This window comes from Kogia breviceps, chromosome 18, assembly GCF_026419965.1.
Source record: "Kogia breviceps isolate mKogBre1 chromosome 18, mKogBre1 haplotype 1, whole genome shotgun sequence".
Taxonomy (NCBI): Eukaryota; Metazoa; Chordata; class Mammalia; order Artiodactyla; family Physeteridae; genus Kogia; species Kogia breviceps.
The window spans coordinates 56,442,378-56,464,971 of NC_081327.1; the positions used below are offsets into that span (position 1 = coordinate 56,442,378).

Below are 22,594 nucleotides of genomic sequence, written 5' to 3' on the forward strand. Positions count from 1 at the left end.
TTATTTTGTCTTCATGATAGCATTTTAAGGAACATGCGGCTACAGCTCTCCAGCAAGAGGGAGAAGGTAACCAGGAGACGAGCACACAGAACAGCCTGGGCTGATGATCCCAGGCGGGCAGTAGGAGACAGAGTGAGGTGGTGGGGAGGAGGCTGCCCCTAACCCTACATCCTGGCCTCACCATCTTCCTCGACCCTAACGATCCTTCCAGGTTGGGAGCCTGCACTCTGGGCGGCTGCCGGGTTTAAGTATCAGCAACAATTCCTGACAGCTGTGGGGCCTTGGGCAAATAACTTCAGTTTCCATAACCTCCTCGATAAAAGGGGGACGTTCCCCCCGACCCCCGCCAGCCAGAGGACTTCAGTGAGGGTGAGATAAGACAGCATGTGTTCAGCCCACAGCGCAGCAAGAGTATGATAAACATGGGACACTTTAATCATTGCTCTGGTCACAAATATTGCCTAAGGAGCTCCTGCAATTCTGAAGACGTAGCTGGAAGAGAGAAGATTCCTCTTGGCTACAGATGTGGTCACTTTTTAAGAGACACTGATTCGAGTACGAACCTTCCTGCACCACCTCTTCCCCAAGCCCCGGGCCAAGCACTGAGAACATCACACACAATACTGCCCTCCAGAGCTTCCAGCGGGGACACGGCAGGGACAGGGAGGGGCACAGGGAAAAGGAGCAGCACCCACAATAAAGGGAGAAGCACAGGTAGGGAGGGTTCTCCTGGCAGAGACAGTGAGAGGAGCAAAGTAAAGGAAGCTGGAAATAAAAACTAGGGGATCAGTCTGGCTAGGGTGGGGGCCAGAAAAGCCTGTGGCAGATGGGGTTTCACAGACCGTAGGGCTGAGATGACTGAGGACTTTACCTACCAATAGAAAAAAAATCTATTCTTGCAATCAATGAAAGACTTCCTTCAGAGGGATGGAAATTTTTCCTTTGAAACTGCAAATTTTAATTTGCATCACTGGCACGGATATACATTACCCATTTAAGGAAACAGTTTCTGAATTCCTGAATCCTGCAGAAATTCTCCTGGGCATGTAGATCTTGGCCCTCCCTATTTGTCATCTCTGTGAAACTGCACTCAATCCTGCTCTAGCCCCAAACGCCTTTGAATAAATCTCACAGAATGCTGTGGTTGCCAGAACCCAATACAGATTACTTGATCTGGTGAAGACCAACACATTAGGAGAAGGGTGTGACGTGTGGCATGAGACAGTGAACCTCTGAGTGGACGGCACTTGGCAAACCCCTGCCTTGCTGAAAAACAATGACTCCTCTAAAAGGAAACTTACAGAGACTTCCCTGGTGGTGCAGTGGTTAAGAATCTGCCTGCCAATGCAGGGGAGAGTTCGAGCCCTGGTCCGGGAAGATCCCACATGCTGCGGAGCTACTAAGCCCGTGCACCACAACTACTGAGCCTGTGCTCTAGAGCCCGTGAGCCACAACTACTGAGCCCGCATGCCACAACTACTGAAGCCTGCGTGCCTAGAGCCCGTGCTCCACAACGAGAAGCCACCGCAATGAGAAGCCCACACACTGCAACAAAGAGTAGCCCCCGCTTGCCGCAACTAGAGAAAGCCCGTGCAAGCAACGAAGACCCAACGCAGCCAAAAATAAATAAATTAATAAATTCATTAAAAAAATTTTTTTTTAAAAAAGGAAACTTACAGCTGCGGGAGCGAGAAAAAGTCCCTTAACTTATCATAGTTTTGTCACACCTGTAAAATGGGAATGACAACTATGACCTATCTCAGAGCTGTTCTAAGGAATAAGTGCAATATTCATATGGCACAGTTAATATAGTGCCTGAGACATATGAAGCATTCAATAAATGGTACCTAGCTATGTTTATATCATCATCATCGCCATCACCACTATGACCACCCTATAGCTAAGTGTGCCTAGATGGTAGCAACACCCCATTCCATAATCCAACATTCAAATACAGGTTCCCCTCCTGGACATGGGGGTACAATGCTCAAACGTGAAATATTCTGGGACTGAAGGCAGATACTCAGCATGCATCACCCCTCTCTTACTCCCATGCCTGCAACAGACATTGCTAGTTGATCACAGAGCTCAGACACAGTCTCATCCTCGTTCTTGACACACCACTCAGACGCACCAACAGATAAGAATTGGCCCAGGAGATGAAATATATCTACTCACTGAGACGTCCATGCCACTAGAGGCAATGGGCTTAAATTGCAAGAAGTAATTGGGCTGCCATCTGTTAAGGGACAGGCTGAATGGATTCCTGATGAGCCACCAGAACTTTAGCTCAGGGTTCAAGGTTTTAAAAACAAATTCAGGGCTTCCCTGGTGGCGCAGTGGTTGAGAATCCGCCTGCCGATGCAGGGGACACGGGTTTGTGCCCCCGTCCGGGAAGATCCCACATGCCGCGGAACGGCTGGGCCCGTGAGCCATGGCCGCTGAGCCTGCGCGTCCGGAGCCTGTGCTCTGCAACAGGAGAGGCCACAACAGTGAGAGGCCCGCGTACCGCAAAAAAAAAAAAAAAAAAAAAAAGCAAATTCAGGTTCACTCAAACAGTGTGAGAAATGCAGTAAGGTATCCTGAGTCCCAGGACATTAATGGGAAAGTTGGTGAAATTTGAATACCATCTACAGTTTACTTAAGAGCAATGTTCCTTAGTTTTCACAAATCTAAAGTTATTACAAAATTAAAACTTTACTTAAAAAGTTAGTCTGACTGACACAGGAATAGCCAGAACCTGAAACCCAGCTAACTGCTTCACCTGGAAGACAAAGTGACCAAAGCTTCAATCCCCAGAGCTAACCTGGAATAACCATGTCGTGTAACCATGACAACTGTAAGTGCCCAATTTTCTAGGATCTTCCCAATTTCCAATATTCAGATATGATACTAACATTGATAGGTATAAACCTTCCTGTATAATTGTTGGTTTCCCTTCATGGAATATTCTTCAAAACAATTTATTTGACTATCTTTTAAGATTTTTTTTCACATAAATTCATACATCTGAGAAAAAAAATGTATCAGTCTGTAGGTCTCAATTTTTCTTTGTTTGATAACATGATCACAGTCTGTAGAACCTCAGTGCCTTCAAGCTCTGAGGCTCTGTCCCTTCACATCTGTTCCACTCACTACTCACTCCTTTGGAAGGAGCCATCCCTGGGTTGAACCCACACTCACTCAGTGACTAGTTGTGTGACCTTGGGCAAATCACTGTACCTCTCTGGGCGCCTCCACTACCTCACCTGTTAAAGGAAGGATGAATTAAGACCACGCATGTAAAAAGTCTGTGGAGCAGGTAGAGGTGGGCAACAGTGAATGGTAGCTATCACCATTGTTGGCACTCAGAAAACATCAGTTCACTTCCCTTCCCCTTTCCCATCACAGAAAAGCAAATCGTTCTGATGTAATCATTAGTAACTGCAGCAAAGAAGGCTGCCTAGATCATTTCATAGAAGCATCTTCTCACATCCTACATTCCTGAGCACATTCATGATCATCTTCCCACCTGCAAGGTGGGTATTAACTGAGTGAACATCTCCAACTCTTACTAGATCCAAGATACTTTCCTGCAGGAAGAAGCAACCAAGTAGATGGCCAAGGCTGCAGTCATGAAGGCTCTACAGGAGCAGAAGGATCCTCAGCCAGGTTCACTCAAGTGGCTTTTGAGGTTGAGGTTCCTTACCATGTGGCCTCTCCATAGGGGTGCTCAGGACATGGCCGCCAGCTTCCACAAAGGAAAGGATCCAAGAGAGAAGAGGAGAGGGCAGGGAGAGAGACAGAGAGACAGACAGAAAGACAAAGAGACAGAGAGACAGACGGAGGAAGAAAGGGGGGGCGGGGATTCACAAGGATGTGAATTCCAGGAGGTGGAACCACTGGGCATCATGGAGGCTGGCTGTCACGACCTGAGCTTTGTTCCCAAGGACATCATCTGGAAGCACAGATGGGGGTGCCTACATCATCCTCTGGGGCATGGTCAAGTGGCTGCCATCAATTAGGACCGACAGCAATCCTGAAAAGTATGAGAAGGCTGCGACGTGACAGTAAATGGGAGAGGTTGACACTGCTTCTCACTAGCTGCAACACAACTGGCAGGCGTATACCTCAGGCATTAACACCTCCCTCGAGCGGAGGGTAATTATTTCAGCACATTAGCAGGCTCAGCCTCATATGCATTTCAGAAACTCAACCAAGAATCAAAGCCAAGAGGTCACCCCTGCAGCTCGTTTTCAGATGGTCTTAAATTTTATTTAAGAAGGAAGAATTTGGGATTGCATAAACAGGGGCCACCTGTGCCCAACCGACTGGGTCGTAATCAGCTTCTCTCTCACCTGGGAGTACAGAAACCAGAGAGAAGCTTGAAAACCCCAAGCAAATTTTGTTTGGAATGCTTGGAGGAGAGTGGGAAGGAAAGCAGCTATTTTAATAGGAAAATAAATGAAGTGATAATCTTGTTTTTAATCTTTTCACTGTGTCCAGAGGTAGGAAATTACAACTTGTGGCTTCCTCTCAGGCGAGACCTTGGAACCCAGGCCCTCAGGGACCCCAGGGATCTAGAAGTCACAGCCACTCAAGTAGCAGTTAGAGGGGTCCAGCATGGTAAGGCTCCTGCACATTTCACATCTGTGCTCTGAGAGGGAACAGAACCAGAGCACTCTACCTCAGTTTCCTCCTATGTAAAATGGGGTGAAAATTGTCTATTTCCGAGTATATTATTATTATAATTGATCGTGGCTGTAACTTGGCTACATGTATTGAAGGCTTGCTTGCTCTAGGCCAGGCAATGCGCCAAACCTGTCACCAACACAGCCTCACTTGGCAAGTGAAGAAAAGGGAACTCAGAAAGGTGAAATCACTGGCCTCACCCACTGGCTGGCTGGACACACACACTGACCCCAGGACTGGTGGAATAGACCAGGCCTCAGCCTGTGATAGGTGGGTAGATGGATGGGTGGATGGGTGGATTGATGAACGGATTAGCAAATGGAGGAATAGGCCCACTGTACTGGTTGTGACAAGTCCAACTCCTTCCCTTAGAAGAAGTACTGGAAATTTCCATGTGTTTGCTTTCTGCAGTCTTTGAAAATGTTCCACAGGAGAACAAGGTTTGGCTGTGAAATACTTCATCTTTTCCCAAGGAAAAACAGCACCTCTTTTCTCTTTCCTGTAAGTGAGGTAAAACATTTTACATGGCCCCAAACAGATCTAGCATCTTAAGGGTCAGGAGCTGGGGACTTCACCGAAACACATACATCATTAAAGTTCCCCTGAAGTTGATGTTACCACTGTTTTGTGCCCATGAATAAAGCATTAAACAAATATTGAGCCTGAGACACCTCATTACCCAAGGTAGTTAAGCGGTTCAGGAATACTGCAAGCTACATTTGAAGCCAATTAAGAGGCCTCACACTAGGCACTGGAACCACACGAGTGGCTGGCACATCCCCCAGCACATAGTAGGAAAGCACAGAGAGCAAGTCAACAGGATCCCCCTGCCCTGGAGATTAGCTGATTCCACCAACATGCTCTGTCTTGGATCCCAGCCCACAGGTCCCCAAGGCTGCATGAGACACAAACCACAGCACTCAGAGTTAAGAACAGCTGTGAGCACAAAAAGAAAATGATATACACCAATGATAAATACCAATGATTCAGGTTTTCATTTTTTTTTATTGTGGTAAAATGCACAAACAAAATTTACCACCTTTAAGTGTACACTTCAGTGGTATTAAATACATGCATAATGTGATATTATCACCACCATCTATATCAAGAACACTTTCAACTTCACCAGCTGAAACTATTTGAGGACCCTTGAGATTCCATAGGAAATTTAGGATGTGTTTATCCATTTCTGCAAAAGACATCATGGGCATTTTGATAGGGGTTATGTTGAATCTGTAGATCACTTTGGGTAGTATTGACATCTAAAGAATATGAAGCCTTCCAATCCATGAATACGGGATATCTTTCCAATTACTTGTGTCTTCTTTAACTTCTTTCACCAATGGCTTTATTTTTCAGTACACATGTCTTTCACCTCCTTGGTTAGGTTTATTCCTAAGTATTTTATTTCTTGATGGTACTGTGTTTTTTATTTGCTTTTTGTTTGTTTGTTTGTTTGTTTGTTTTTTGCGGTATGCTGCCCTCTCACTGTTGTGGCCTCTCCCATTGCAGAGCACAGGCTCCGGATGCGCAGGCTCAGCGGCCATGGCTCATGGGCCCACCCGCTCTGCGGCATGTGGGATCTTCCCGGACCGGGGCATGAACCCGTGTCCCCTGCATCGGCAGGCAGATTCTCACCCACTGTGCCACCAGGGAAGCCCGATGGTACTGTAAATGGAATTGTTTTATTACTTTCCTTTGGGGATTGTTCACAGTTAGTGTACAGAAATGCAAGTGATTTTTGTGTATTGACTTTGCATCCTGCTACTTTGCTGAAATCATTTATTAATTCTAACAATTTTGTGAAATCTTTAGGATTTCCTACATGTAAGATCATAGCATCTGTGAAGAGAGATCATTTTAATTCTTCCTTTCCAATTTGAATGGCTTTTATTTCTCTTTCTTGCCTAGTTGCTCTGGCTACCACTTCCAGTACAATGTTGAATAAAGTGGTGAAAGCGGGCATCCTTGCCTTGCTCCTGATCTTAGAGAAAAAGCTTTCAATCTTTCACCACTGAGTATGGTGTTAGCTGTGGGGGTTTTATATATGGATTTTTCTACGTTGAGATAGTTTCCTTCTATTCCTCATCTGTTGAGCATTTTTATCATGACAGTTGTTTTTATTTAACAAATAATTCCTTGGCACTTATCTTTCAGGAACTGTTGAAACTGCTTTATAATTATTAATTCATTTAACAGCCACAGCAACCTTATGAGGTAGGAACTATTGTTATATCCATTTTATAGATGAGGAAACCAAGGCACAGACCAAACACACAGTAAGCTGTAGAACTACGATTCAAACCAAACCACCCAGCTCAGAGTCCATGTTTGAAATGACCAGGAAGCAGAAGAGAGGTCAGCAGGTTGAATAGTTATCATATCACAGACACTTCAGACTTACCACCACATTACCTAATCCTTCCCCGAATCATATGATGTAGATATTTGTAAACCCATCTTACCCCTGGGAAACTGAGGTACAGACACTTAGGAAACTTGCCAGGGCCACACTATTAGTGAGAGATAAAGGCTAGGTTTGAATTTAGTATGTTAAGACTATGCAGCCACAGAGCATCCTGACAACTCCTTAGTGGTGGGAGTGGCTGGGAGGAAGTCCTCCAAGGTTCTGCACCAGAAGAACACAGACTGTGGGATCCTGAAGCTGGCCCTCCTAGGCTGCAGAGAGCCTCTAGTACATGATCACTGATGGCAGAAAGATGGCCCGGAGATAAGACTCGGGGGAGGGGGGAGTAAAAAGGTAGGTAAGAGGGGGACAGGCGAAGGAAGGAGAGGAAATGAGGAAATGGGAGAGGAGAAGAGGGAGGAAGTGGTGGCTGGGGTGGGGGTGGTAATGACACCAGAACCCATTTTTATTGCTATAGCACATGTTCAATCATGTAGGAATACCTAAGTATCGTTTTAGTGACCAGATCACAGTCCTTCTGCATAGTATGTATTCTCAACTTTCTGCCATCCAAAAATCCCAGTGGTAGAGAACGTCCCGTTTGCTGGTGCCCTGAATGACCTGGAACATGCAGGTGGCAGGACCCACTGCAGCCAGCCCCCCTTCTGCTTCAGTCTCCATCCTCCCCACCCACACCCACACCCACTCCCCAGGTGATTGCATCCAGCCCCAGGGCTCCAAAACAAGCCAGCTGGTAACTCGGATTTACACCACTAGCCCAGACCTCACCCTTCCACGCAGACTCGGTTCTAACAGCCACGCCTGCACCTCCACGTGGCTCCTCTGCAGTGCCCACTACTCCCACTCCTGCCTCCCTGCTCTCCCACCCCAGCCAATCCACCAGTATCTCAGGCTCATTCCCACTATCCCAGGTCGTGAGGCCACCTCTCCTCAGCCAGTTCTCAGCATGGCCACCAGAGGGAGCAAGTTAGAATCCAGCCTGACGCCACTCAGTCCAGGAGCTTCCAAAGGGTTTTTCCCAAGTCAGAATAAACCCTAAGTCCCTCCCATGATGCCAAGGCCTCGGGACTGGACCTGAGCTGACCTCCAGACCTCCATTCCTGACCACAGTCCACTTCATTCTCCACTCTAGCCACACTGGGCTCCTGAACTTCTTCACACTCCCTGCATGTCCACCCTCAGAGCCTCCGCACCTGCCACGCCTCTGTCTGGCACTCTGTCCCCACACTTGCCCTATTCAATCCTCTGCCCAGGGTTTCCTCTTCAGAGAGGCCCCCAACCCAATCACCACCCATCCTTTTTCTGCTTCGCCTTTCTTCCTAGCACCGTCACCACCTGACTATCTCTTTGCTTACATATATTTTACTGTTTTTCACTTTCTGTAGAGTCAGACCTGCTTGAGAAGAAAGTGATGTCTATGAAATGGCACATCTTGGTCCCAAATTTTGTCCACTGGTGACAACTGGAGGCCCATGAGGGTTTGGGCATTGCCATCCCAGCTCATAAATGTTAGTGACTCAGGGACCCACACAAGTCAGCATGTGCTGAGTTTTATGCCTGGCTAATTCTCCACGCTTCACACACGCCCTTGGCCAAGACCTCAGCCCCCATTACTGCTAAAGTCCAAGGACATTCCAGTTAAAGATGCCTCGCTCTTTTGTCTTGTTTTGTTTTGTTTTTAGTATGTTGACTGGCATTGTCAGTTGTCCTCAGCTGGAACCACATGGGATGACGAAGGCTATGGACAGACCACTTCCAGCAGAGGCAGTGCAAACACGAGCAAACTTGTGAGGAACTACTCACGCCTCAATTAAAATGACACAGCAACAGCATGCTTTACCTCTCAGGCTGGCAGAGATTCAAAAGAGGAGGAATGCCTGGTGCAGGTATGGGGAAGGGAGGCCCTTTTACTGCTGTGTGGTTCGCATCATAGAGGCACTCTGAGAAACACCAATACACCTGTGTCACAGAAATAGCAGACAAGAGTCACCACACAACCAGCACTCACGGCAATGCCCTGTGTGCACAGGTCTCTTCAGACACACATCTACAGCACATACTCCCAAATGTATTTGACAATGGAACCCTCTAAGAGCACCAAACATAGTGAATGTTCCATGGAATGCATTTTGGAAAGAATTGCTATCTGGAAGACTTCCAGCAATAGTGAAGCTGAGATACAGGCTAGGAAGGTATCAGCATTTAAAAGAAACAGGGTTATGGGACAGATCCTGGATCTGTGTGGTCTTGTGTGATCCTTTGTAGTCCCATGTGACCCCACGTGTGGTCCTGTGCAGCCACAAAAGACCCTCTCTGGGGCAACAGTTTCCCCTTTTTCAAAAAGAGGATAACAATAATTATCTCAGCTTCCAAGAATTAAATGTGAGGATTGTAAAAATTAAATGAGGTCCCAGGAATAAAAGTACATAATTTAGTACTTTTAAAATCTGTATATCACACGTTTCTCTATTCTCAAAATTTTCCAAAGCAAACTGTACTGCTTTTTAAATGAAACTTTTATTTTGAGATATTTGTAGATTTACATGAAAGAGAGATTCCATGTTACCCTTTCCAGTTTGCCCCAGTTATAGTCTTGTAAAACTATAATACAATTTCACAGCAGAACATTGATAAAGTCAAGATAGAGGATATTTCTTTCACCTCGAGGATGCTTCATGTTGCTCTTGTATAGTCACACCCACATCCCTCCCACCTCACCCTCTCCTGAATCCCTGGTAACCACTAATCTGTTCTATATTTCTATAACATCACTTCAGGAATGTTATATGGGACCACTGGATATCCACATGCAAGAGAATGAACCCCGACCCCTACCCTCACACCATATACAAAAATTAACTCAAAATACATCAAAAACCTAAATGTCAGAGCTAAACTATAAATCTTTATGGAGAAAACATGAGTAAATCGTTGTGACCTTGGATTAGGCAATGATTTCTTAGATATGACCATATATCCTAAAGCACAAGCAACCTAAGAAATAATTGAAAATTGGATTTCACCAAAATTAAAACTTTCTGTACTTCAAAGGATATCATCAAGCAAGTGAAAAGGCAACCAGCAGAAGAGGAGAAAATATGTGCAGAAGATCTATCTGATAAAGATCTAGTATCCAGAATATATACAGAGCACAAACTCAACAGTGACACAAAGAAATAGATAACCAATCAAAATATATGCAATTGGTTTGAACAGACATTCTCCAAAGAAGCTATACAAATGGCCACTAAGCACATGAAAATATGTTCAGTATCATTAGTCATCAGGGAAATGCAAATCAAAATCACAATGAGATACCATTTCACACTCACAAGGATGGCTAAAATCAAAACAACGTATAATAACAAGCATTGACAAGGACACAGAGAAATCAGAAAGCTCATACCTCGCTGGTGGGAAGATGAAATACAAAATGGTATACAGTTTTCCACCGTGGAAAATTGAGGCAGCTCTTCAAAACATTAAAGAGAGTTACCTATGGCTCAGCACTCCTAGGTACATACCCGAGGGGAATGAAAACATGTCAACACAAAAATCTGTAAATAAATGTTCACAGCAGCATTATTCATAATAGCCAAAAAAGTAGAAACAAAACAATGTACACCAACTGATGAATGGATAAACAAGACGTGGCATGTCCCTACAATACAATATTATTCAGCCATAAAAAGGAATGAAGCAGACTTCCTGGGTGGTCCAGTGGTTAAAACTCTGCACTTCCACTGCAGGGGGCGTTGATTCAATCCCTGGTCAGGAAACTAAGACCCCACATGCCGCAACGCAGCCAAAACCAAAAAGGAATGATGAAGCACTGACACGTGCTACAATGTGGGTGAGCCTTGAAAACATTATGCCAAACAAAAAAAGCCAGACACAAAGGACACATGTTATATGATTCCATTTATATGAATGTCCAGAGTCGGAAAAGTGAGAAAGTAGGTTAGTGGTTTCCAGGGGTGGGGAGAGAAGGGAAGGAGGAGTGAGTGCTTAATAGGTATAGGTTTCTTCTGGGGGCGAAAAAGGTCGGGAATTAGATAGTAGTGATGATTGCACAACCTTGTAAATATAGCAAAAACCACTAAATCATACACAGTAAAAAGATGCACTTTATGGTATGTGAATGATATTTCAGTTCTTAAAAATTCAAATTACATGCAATTTTATGTTACTTAAGTGAGACCCACATGAAACAGGTGCTAAAACCATTTCAGGATCCTCGTCCAGAGGATCTGCTGTCCTTGCAAAGGGAAGAGAGACTCAGAGATGGCCCCCCTCCCACAGGGGCACAGAAGTGAAGAACAAGTCCCACCTTCACAAAGGAAAATCAGAGGTTATCATTTTAAAAGTAGCCACTTTAAGAGTTTCACAAATAACATTTATTGACCGTATTCATAATGGAATCCCACCCGCATTCACACAACTCCACTACAACTAAGAATTTCCTGATGATAAATAATTTGGATTGACTCTTGGGTGTGAATTATATGATCTGAGAAAACAGTGGCTACAGACTCTTCCTGATGTGATGGCTTTCGTTAAAGACCTTGAGTATGACTGACATTTGTGTTGATGTTCTTGACAGTAGCTGTTGATTCCAACTTCAAACCCAAAAAAACTGGCTAGAAAGCAAAGAGAAAGGCAATTACTAGGAACTGCCCCCCAAACTGAAACTACACTGGCCTTGCAGGGCCTGTTCAGGGAACCTCCGAGGGGTGGAGGGTGAAGGAAACCCCACCACAGAGCGGATGTACACTTGGTCCCTGAGGAGCCCAGGCAGAAAACAGGGTGCAGCCTTGGCTGGCTCACTTTCCAGCTGTGAGACCTGAGGCTATGCACTCAACCCCCAGAGCCCACACTCTCCTTCGGGAACTCCAAGGAGAATCCCAGCTTTGCAGAACTGTGGAAGGAATCAAATAAAACGAAGGCTATGGCAAGTCCAGCCAAGAAGGCAAGTGCTTGACTCATCACCACTCTTCAGGGCTCCCTGTCGGGCAGTTCAGAGCTCACCTGATCTCCTGAGGCCTCTGAAGTTCTAGCAAGTCTCTGCAAGGACAGCAGATGGGCCCGCAGCTTCTCCTGAGATAAGGTGGGCATGTGCTTTAGGGGATCTCACAGGGCACCCCATATACACCTCAGGCAGGTAAGGTATTTCTCCTAAACAGGTGATTGGTGCCTGCCCTCTGCCCTAAGATCCTGGCTCAGAAGCAAACACCTCTTATAAAAGCATTAGCAATTTTCCTTTGGCCCACCTGGACCAACTACTTAACACAGACCATCTACAGACAAGTTTCTTTCTTTGCTCTTCCCAGAGTGGGAACCAGGGAGTCCAACTAAATTTGACATTGAGATGGCAAACACAGACAGAAAGATGAAACTGAAAAAAAAAAAAAAAAAAAATGAAGGAAATCTCACAATGCTGCCCCACTAAGGTTCACAGATCACACAAAGCTGACGGACCCCCGCCCGGCTCCTTCCTGGGGGCACTGGCCCTAGAGAAGTTGCAACCCAGGTCCATATAGGCGCTTGTATGCAGATGTGCATCACAGCATCACATGTGACCGGAGGGAGTGCCCAAACTAGGAGAATGGACAAGCAGGATGCTGGGAGAGGAACTTCCACTTCCAGACAAAGATGGTGGGACAAAGACAGGGCTACCTTCCCGTCTGAACAACTAGAAAACTGGGCAGAAGACATCTGAAACTGTTTTCAGATACTGGACATTTTCTAGAACATTCCCCTTACAACTGTGTGGAGGAGACAGACAAAAAGTAAACAAGTCAATATATGTAAATTCTAATTGTGCACATTTACATGTTGATATGTATTTGCATGTTTACATATTTGTGTGTGTGTGTTTGCACATATTTACATATAGGTGTGATAAAAGAAACAGGAAGAAGGGGGTGGATGGGGGTAATGGTTGGGGAGATGGGTAAACTGGGTCAGCGGAGTTTAGAGGAGGAGGAAGAGGAGAGCTTTTTCCCAGAAAACTAAAGCAAACAACCAGGTAAGGGGACACCCTGTCTTGAAACTGAAGTCGCCCTGGAGGCTTCCTGGGTGGTGGTGGGGGACTGAGTGGGGTTCCAGCTGAGAAACACAGGCCTGGGCAAGGACAGTGGGTCCGAGGCCGGAGAAAGGGCTTTTCAATAAGGAGCCTTGATGGTTGGGGCTGGGCTGGGGGAGAGGCAGCAGGTCCCCCCCAGGGTGCAGTGTGCTCAGACCTCAGAAGGATGGCTGGTCGAGATGGCTTAAAATCCACCTCCAACCCCAACACAACAGAAGTCTGAAGAAACTGGAACCAATGTTCTTTTGGGGGCAGGGGAATTTGGGAACTTGGGAACAGGGAAGAGGTGAGGAAAGAAAGGTGGGTGGTCCCAAGATGCCCCACCTCCCCACCATCGGCCCTGGCCCTGGCATATCTGGATTGCTCTTCCCTTGCATTTTCTGGAAGAAGATACCTATGTCAGGTGTGAGCAAGAGTCCAGACAATGGTAACAACATAACAGTAACATGGCCATGCTCATCTCTCACCCTCTGCTGAGCAACAACCAAGTTCTCCCACATCCTCAACTCAACTAAACCCTGGGAGTGAGATGAGCCCAAGGCCACCACTGCCCCACCCGCACTTGCTCACCGGACGGCCTCGATGACACTCAGTAGGGCCTGGAGGAGGGTCAGGCGGCTGAGGCTGAGGGGCAGGAGGGAGGCCTGGAGGCTTGCTGGCTGCCCCAGGGACCCCGGCTCAGCCTGGTGAAGGGCCTGGAGCTGCTGCCACTTGAGCAGATGGCGCCCTTCACCATCACAGATTCGCCAGCGGTTGTACCCAGAGCACACGTCCAGGGGGACTTCTAGGCAGAGAAAGCGAGTCAGGCCTCGGCGGGGTGTGGGGACAGTATGCTCTCAAGTCGCACCCATGAGACAGCCCTCTGGAACCCAGGGCAAGGAAACCAGGTGTCCCAACAAGGCAGGTCACAGCCCAGGGGTGTGGGCGCTGACACGGCGCCCACTGAGATGAAGAGAGCACTGCTGTTTGTTTGTTTGTTTCTAGGATGATTGTGGGCCCTCGTGGCTGTGTTTTCTGAGTCTTTATCTTTTAGAGCTGCCTACTGAAATATTTATGAATGAAATGATATGGTAGTTAGCTGGGATATGCTCCACATTAATCTTTTTCATTTTTTTCTTCTTTTGTTTTTTTGGAGGTGGGGATGGAGTGGATGAAGCACATATGAAACCAGATCTACCAGGAGCTGATCATGGCTAGAGATGAGTGATGGGAACTTGGGCTTCAGTGGAGTATTTGAAATTTCCCACAATAAGAAGTTAACAACCACCACATCCACAAACAGAATTCAAAGATCTCCATCTCCTTGATGCTCTTTAGCTTTTTCAAGACCTGCTTTTGTCACATGTGACCCACTTGATGTTGTATCTCTTATTTACTTTATTACACTATTAATAAGCTACTACTATAAAATGTACACTCTAATTATACTAATATAAAATGCGCTCAATATAAAGTATATTTTCCTTATACAAAATTCTACCACAAAAGCATAAAGAAGAAAAGCACACGAGCCCTCTGTTTACAAGGAAAATACAAGATCAGAAACACAGATTTTCTCTTTAAAATGGAAATCAGCTGGATTTGAGGCCAAGGGAACCATCCCATTTTTTTTTTTTTTTTTTTTTTTTTTTTTGTGGTAGGCGGGCCTGTCACTGTTGTGGTCTCTCCCTTTGCGGAGCACAGGCTCCGGACGCGCAGGCTCAGCAGCCATGGCTCACGGGCCCAGCCGCTCCGCGGCATGTGGGATCTTCCCGGACCGGGGCACGAACCCGTGTCTCCTGCATCGGCAGGCGGATTCTCAACCACTGCGCCACCAGGGAAGCCCACCATCCCATATTTTTAAGTCACTCTGTACAAAGCTCAGCTCAAGGAGAGAAGGATCCCTATCCTCCTGGCAGCAGTAAGACTTGCACTCTCCCTCCTGTCCTGTGAACACCTTCTGGCTTGAATGGGTTTGAGGCTTGAAACATTAACATAAATCACCTGAACTATAAAACGATGGTTGGAGTAAAAATTAATACTGGTTTTTAACAACGTATCAGTGGATGCATTATTCAACAATAAACTGAACCTTTAGACTTTCTTAAAGATGCAGAGTGTTCAAAGGCAAAACCAACCAATAAAAATAAGCCCATAAATCAGTGATTATAGGGTGAGAAGAGTAGTTTCTCAGGTGGTTCTCGTTCTACTGCCTGTTTTCTGTTTCTTCGTTTTTGTTTTTTGTTTTTTTGGTTTTGATAAAGTGATTTCTGGCTCTTCCACTTGAAGCTTGAGGCAACGTATCGCTACCTGTTTTGCTCATCATGCACCCCACCAAGAGCCTCTCTTTGCTGGGCCTGACCTGCGCCCTTCCCCACCCACAGGGGTTACCTGTGACTGTCAGCTGAGACAAATGACACCAACCTTCACCTACGCACAAACAGAGCTTTCATTTTTAAAACTGACATTAATGGAGTCCTATTGCCTGGGCTACAATGACTTCTTTTCCTACACTGCAATGTGTGTGGGAGTCCATTCCATTGTCCTTAACAGTTGCGAACTCTAGGCAGCTGGTGCCACATTTCAAATGCACCCCCATTCATGTCCATCCTCCCGCTGAGAGACACTTAAGTTGCTTCCAGTTTTTTGCCAAGGAAATCACTGCTGCAGACAGATGTGCGTGGAGTGTCTACATGTATTACCCAGATGTGGGCTTGTTGGATTAAAGACTGTGCATGTTGTAAAATTTGATTAGATACCTCCAAACCTCCTGCCAAAGGCTGTGACAATTCGTGCTCCTCCTAACTGTGCTACTTTTAAAATCAGGAAAAAGTTAGGTATCTTCTGCATGAAGAGGTAGGCGTGTGGGGTAGTGGCTGCTCGTTTCCCAAGCACTCTCCCCCTTAGCTGAGTGCCTCTGGGCGGGCCTCTCAAATCACCTGCACATCACAGGAACCCCATGTCAGACATCCAACCTCTCGGTACCCATCCATTCCCTCCTTCACAGAGTCCATCAAGGGGACTCACTATGCCCTCTGGCTCCAGCACGAAAAGGGGAGGGTGTGATCTGAGCCAACAAAACGTCCACTCTTTTGCTCACAGGCAATGCAGAGAAAGCAGACGTGTCGGCCATCTGCAAGGGAAAGCACCTCCACTCATTTTAGAGACAAAGAATGTAAAGGTGCAGGTGGAGACACTACCTCCTGGTGCACCATGACTGAGCACGTGAGTACATGCATACATCAGGCCACAGATATATGGATATGCGAACACACTTTGTCATGACTACGCACTGCACTGTGAACATATGAACCTGAGAGTATGTGCTATGCCTGTCATGAACATATGAATGTATGAATATACTGTATGACGACTATATGCATAAATGTGGTTCCATGAACATATAATGTGTCATGAATATATGAAAGTAGGAATACATCAACAAACATATATACTATGTCATAAATACATATTTATATACAACACATACCATATCATGAATTATAGAAGATTAGAGCTTAAAAAACACTTCAGATACCACCTAACCCCAGGTTGCAAACTGGTTTCATCCTGAGAGCCAATGCTGATAACTGGCAGAGTCTGAGTCTTCTCTGGGTTCATTGAGAAAACATGGGGGATGATTAGTGGTACCCGGTGAGGGTAGGGGTGGGAGAAGTGGTGTGTGCACCAGTCTGTGGTCTTCTTTGTGTTACACCCATCTGGGATGACAGAAGTCTCCCCCACCCCATCATGATGTTCATGAGACCCCCGCCTTCCTTGGGGACAGGGAAGGGATGAGACACGTGAGCAATGAGTTACCTGGGATGCCTTTAAAACTCTGCTGCCTTTTCACCACCTAAGATAAAAGATAAGGATGTGGGCAAGCGTGTCAGCCCCAGTGATCCACCAAGAAGGGGTTCCAGTGATTTGGCCTGGAAACCCCCTGGAAGGGGTCCATGGCCAGCTCAGAATGCAAGTTGTGTTCTCCTTTTAAAAAGCCTCTGAGTCTTAATTCTGGGGGCAGTATGCTACTTGGTGACAGAAAACCAGCAGCTGGAATGTGGGTGAAGGCAGAAGGAAGCCTCTAACTCCAGGACACTCAGAAAGCAAGGCAGAGAAGTGGCCCTGGAGCTGAGCTGGGCTGGACCTGTCTGACCATCTCCCACCACAGTTGCTGACCTGGAACCCAGAGCTGTGGAGGTACCAGACAGAGCCAAAGAGCAAGGACAGACACTCGAGCAGTGGTCCTTCCCCAGCACCCTCCCTCCAGGCCTGCCAGGCTGGGGCTACAAGTGCAGAATGCTCAGACAGGCGGAGAGAGCTGAGGGGTAGAGGAGGCAAGGAGAGGGAGGAGGGTTAGGAAGGAAGAGGGAGGGAGGTGAGGGAGGTGGAGAAGAAGAGGGAAGAGGGAGGAGAAGGCAGGAGAGGAGAAGGGGACAGAAGAGATGGCCGGAAAGGTGACAGCAGCAGTGGGCACCCTCATCAGAAAGCAGTGCACCCCACCCTTCCCAACACCACCAGGACACTTGACCTGGGCCTGCCTTGAGTACCACTTGCCTCCTGCACTCTGCTGCTCTGGGCCACGGCTTCCAGAAGGCCCCCAGACATCAATGGAAGCCACTGTGGGCAAAGAACCCAGCACCCTTCCCCCTCATCTCTGGGTCCCTCTTTAGCCCGCCCCTCACTTTCAGGCCTTGCTGCCATGCAAGCCTCCCTCTTACCTTCTTGTGAGACCTCAGGACCTGGGGCACCCAGTAGGGCATCATCACGGCCTGATCCCTAGGCATCGGGAGGCGGCCCCCAAAGTGGTGGCATGGGCAGAGGCATGCCTTGGTGGTTTGGGGGACATAAAACCGGACCATCTTTTGGATCTAACAGAGGAAGGGAAGAGAAGGTCCAAAGCAGGGTGGAACCATGCCCCAGACAACCTCAGCCTCAGGGACACGGCCCTGGAGAGCGCCTCTCCTATGCCCCGCCCACAGCACAGCCCAACAGCCCAGCTGAAGGAGCAGGTCCCCACTCCATGATATCCCCAGGAGTGGCCGGCACCCTCACGACCCACCACCTGCACTTCTGCAGTGGGGCATCTGCGTGGTACTGTGGCGGGACACATGGGTGGGAGTCGGGAGGCCTGGTTCTGTTCTGAGCCTGGCGGCCGCCAGGCTCAACCCTCGGGCACAACATTTAGCCTCTCTGAGCCTCAGCATTCTCGGCTAGAGAGAGGACTCTGCCACAATCTTGACAACATTGGTCAGAGTCTAAAATGGGACAGTCTTTGGTCCAGCAATTGCACTCCTGGGACTGTATCCCAGGAGGACACATGTGCATTTGCTCAAGAACACTCAGTACAGCACTGGCTGTAGCGACCAAATAGCCTGAATGCCTATAATAAGGGACAATAAATAATGGACGGGGGAACAGAGGGAATGGGTGGCCTTTGGAAAGAATGAGGCAGACCTGTCTGTCCTGACACAGAATGAGCATAGAGACATGATATTAAGTGGGAAATGCAGCACTGTATGCTACCATTTACATTTTTTTTTAAAGGTGGAGTGGGGGCTTCCCTGGTGGTGCAGTGGTTGAGAATCTGCCTGCCAATGCAGGGGACACGGGTTTGAGCCCCGGTCTGGGAAGATCCCCCATGCTGCAGAGAAACTAAGCCTGTGCGCCACAACTACTGAGCCTGTGCTCTAGAGCCTGTGAGCCACAACTACTGAGCCCATGTGCCACAACTACTGAAGCTGGTGCACCTAGAGCCCATGCTCCGCAACAAGAGAAGCCACCGCAATGAGAAGCCCGCACACCGCAACGAAGAGTAGCCCTCGCTCGCCGCAACTAGAGAAAGCCCGCGTGCAGCAATGAAGACCCAACGCAGCCAAAAATAAATGAATAAAATATAAATAAATTAAAAAGAAACCTATTTTGCTCATGGGGCAAAGTGGCCAGGCCCCAGGGTTCAGCCAGTCCCACCCTGCCAGCAAAGAGTCTTGGTTGCGGGGGTTGGGGGGAGTCAACTGGGGCTTCTGAAAATGTTTTATACCTGAGAAGAAAGAGAGTGGGAGAGTAAGCCTTTGGAAGACTCCAAAAGATTCACTTTCTGCCATGTGTAACATGGTGTACGTGGCCACCATCTAAAAACACTAGAAGTGACAGCACAAACACTCTGAGTGGAAGGATGAAGAGAATCTGGGTCCCTGAAGACATCATAAAGCCAAAAAACCAATCCTAGAAGAATCCTCTCTCTACCAAAGACCCTGGTTGAACCCACTGTGGGTCAGTTTTCTGTTTCTTGCACCTAACACTTCCCTTCTGATGGAACAGGAGCCTGCGGAGCAAGCAGAAAGGGGACTGGATATCCAGGCAGGGGCAAGGGCAAGAAAGACCCCAAGAGTTGTGTCAGGGAGTTTGGTCCATATTCTGAGGGAAATGGGTCTCCACGGGGGAGTGACAGGACCAGATATATGGTTTTAAAAGCTCACCAGCTACAGATCAGAAAATAGACAGTCAGAGTTAGAAAGGATGTAGGCAAGGAGACCAGCTGGGAGGCTGGGCAGTCACCCTGGTGAGATGTGCTGGGCACCTTGACTTCTATATTCCTTCCACCCTTACCCCTGACACCCAGCAACAAAACTCAGTGGGGGCAGTGCTGCAATCAGAGCCAGAGACCTAGATTCTAATCCCTGATCTGCTATGGACTGACTGTGTGATCTTGGACAAGCCTCCGTCCCTCTCTGGACCTCAGTTTGCCCATCTGCTAAAGGGAGATGATAATACTTACTCTGCCCAACTTTCAAATGATACAATGACCAACAGGAGGGACTGAGGCTATCACCTCTGCCTACAACAATATGACTTAGTCATCTTGATACAGTGACCCCTTTGAGAGTCTATTAAAAAACAAGAAATGAGAGATTCCACATTCTACAATCACTACAGAGTCTACTGATATTAAAAGGGCAATAAGGAAATATTATGAGCAACATTATGCCAATAAACTCAACAACACTGATATAATGGACAAAGTCCTTGAAAGGTATAAACTACTAAAGCTCACTCATGAAGAAATAGATAAACTAAATAGCTCTGTATCTATGAAAGAAACTACATTTGTAGTTGAAAACCTTCCCACAAAGGAAGCTATAGGCCCACATGGCTTCACCAGCAAATTCTACCAAACACTCAATGAAGAAATAATACCAATTCTACACAAAGTCTTCTTGAAAATGAAAGAATACTTCCCAACTGATTCTACGATGCCAGGATTAATATATCATAATTAAATGGGTTTGAAAGGTTGGTTTAACTTTTGAAAACCAATCAAGAGAATTCATCACATTAACAAACCATAAAAGAAAAGCTATAAAATGATTTCAAAAGACACAGGTAAAACCCAACACTCATTTTTGATAAAAGCTCTCAGCAAACTAGCAATAGAAGGGAACTTCCTCAGCCTGACAAAGGGCATCCAAACTTACAGCTAACATCATACTTAATGGTGAAAACTCACACATATCCTCTAAGATCAGGGGGAAAAAAGGATGTCTGTCTTCCCCACTCCACTTCAATAGTTTACTAGAAGTTCTATCCGTGTGTCAGACAAGAAAAATAAATAAAAGGCATACAGATTGGAAAGGAAGAAATAAAACCATCTCAATCTGGAGATATCATAATCATCCATGCAGAAATTCTGATGGAATCTACAAAAACAGCTACCAGAATGAGTTTAACAATATTGTGGGATACAAGATCAAAATATAAAAATAAATGGTATTTCTAAATATTAGCAATGAGCAAACATAAACTGACTTTTAAGAACAATGTCATCAAAAATACGAAATACTTATAAATAAAACTGACAAAAGATGTGCAAGACCTGTACACTAAGAACTGCAGAATACTGCTGAGAAATATTAAAGAAACCTAAATAAACACAGAAATTACCATGTTCATGGATCAGAAGACTCAATATGGCTAAGAAGACAATTTCTTCAAATTGATCTACACACAATCCCAATCAAAATCCCAGTAGGACATTTTTGTAAAAAATTGACAAACTGATTCTAAAATTCATGTGGAAATGCCAAGAGCCTACAATAACCAACTGTGAAAAAGAAAAACAATGTTGGAGAGCTAACACTACCTGATTTCCAGACTTTTTATAATTATAAAGCCACAGTAATCAAGTTAGTGTAGTACTGGTACGAGGAGAGACAATCAGATCAGCAAACAGAATACCACAACAGAAACAGACCCACGTGTACATGGACAACTGGTTTTTGACAAAGGTGTAAAGGCAAGTCAGCGGAGAAAGCATGAGCTTTATAATATGTGGTATTAGAACAACTGGACATCCATGTGCAAAAAATGAACTTCGGTCCATACCTCACACCATATACAAAAACTGACTTAAAATGGACCACAGACCTCAATATAAACAGTAAACTATAAAAATTCCAGAAGAAAGCATAGAAGAAACCTTTCTGACCTTGGGTTGGCAAAGGTTTCTTAGAAATGCATAGAAAGCATGATCCATTGTTGTGCTGGGGACAGGCACGCCTAAACAAGATCCAGAAAAGATTAAATTGATAAATTGGACTTCATCAAAATTTAAAACTTCTGCCGTTTTAAAGATAGTGATAAGAGAATTAAAAGACAAGCCAAAGACGTAGAAAAAACACTTGCAAATTAAATATCTGGTAAAGAACTTGTATTCCGATATATAAAAAAACCCTCAAAACTCACTAACCTAAAAAAAGCAACCCAATTTTTTTAAAGGGGCAAAAAAAGACATAAATCAAGTAAGATATGCAGATGGCAAAAATATATGACGAGATGCTCAACATCATGAGTCACTGTGGAAATACAAGTTAAAACCTCAATGAGAGGGAATTCCCTGGTGGTCCAGTGGTTGGGACTCTACGTTTTCACAGCCAAGGGTATGGGTTCAATCCCTGCTTGGGGAACTGAGACCCTGCAAGCTGTGTGGCCAAAAAAAAAACCACACACATACACAATGAGATACACACCTTTTGAGATGGCCAAAATTTAAAAGACTGACCAAACCAAGTGTTAGTGAACATGTGAAGGAACTGGAACTTTATACATTGTTGGAGAGACTGTGAAATGGTACAACCACTTTGGAAAACAGTTGACAGTTTGTTAAAAAGTTAAACAGATACCTACCATATGACGCAGCAAGGCTTTTGCTAGGTACTTGCCCAAGAAAAATGAAGGCATGTTCACACAAAGACTTGTACACAAATGTTCACAGCAGCTTTATTTGTTGGACAAAATAGAAAAAGCTGCAAATGATCCACACATCCTTCACTGGATGAATGGATAAATGGTGGTCTATCCATATAATGATACGCTACTCAGCAGTAAAAAGCAGTAAAAAGGTTGTGTAGCAATGCACACAACCACGTGGATGA

At 45.9% G+C, this 22,594-nt stretch overlaps 1 protein-coding gene across 13 annotated transcripts in view; it reads right to left on the reverse strand.

Annotated features, from left to right (window-relative positions):
* Nucleotides 1–22,594, reverse strand: part of C18H16orf95 (chromosome 18 C16orf95 homolog) — a 453,505-nt gene that overhangs the window by 422,946 nt on the left and 7,965 nt on the right. For 2 of the 13 annotated variants that reach the window (XM_067020261.1, XM_067020262.1), the window contains exons 4-7: nt 17,885–18,034; nt 16,983–17,019; nt 13,755–13,968; nt 11,477–12,494 (exon numbers count right to left, since the gene is read on the reverse strand). The exons of 5 other annotated variants lie outside the window; for them this stretch is intronic. In XM_067020261.1, the coding sequence (XP_066876362.1) occupies nt 12,383–12,494; nt 13,755–13,968; nt 16,983–17,019; nt 17,885–18,034 (513 nt within the window). In that variant the 3' untranslated portion in view covers nt 11,477–12,382. Of the gene's footprint in view, nt 1–8,939; nt 9,059–11,476; nt 12,495–13,754; nt 13,969–16,615; nt 17,020–17,884; nt 18,035–22,594 lie in introns of those variants that run through there. 6 more of the 13 variants (XR_010837972.1, XR_010837973.1, XM_067020264.1 and 3 more) reach the window with 4 other exon arrangements.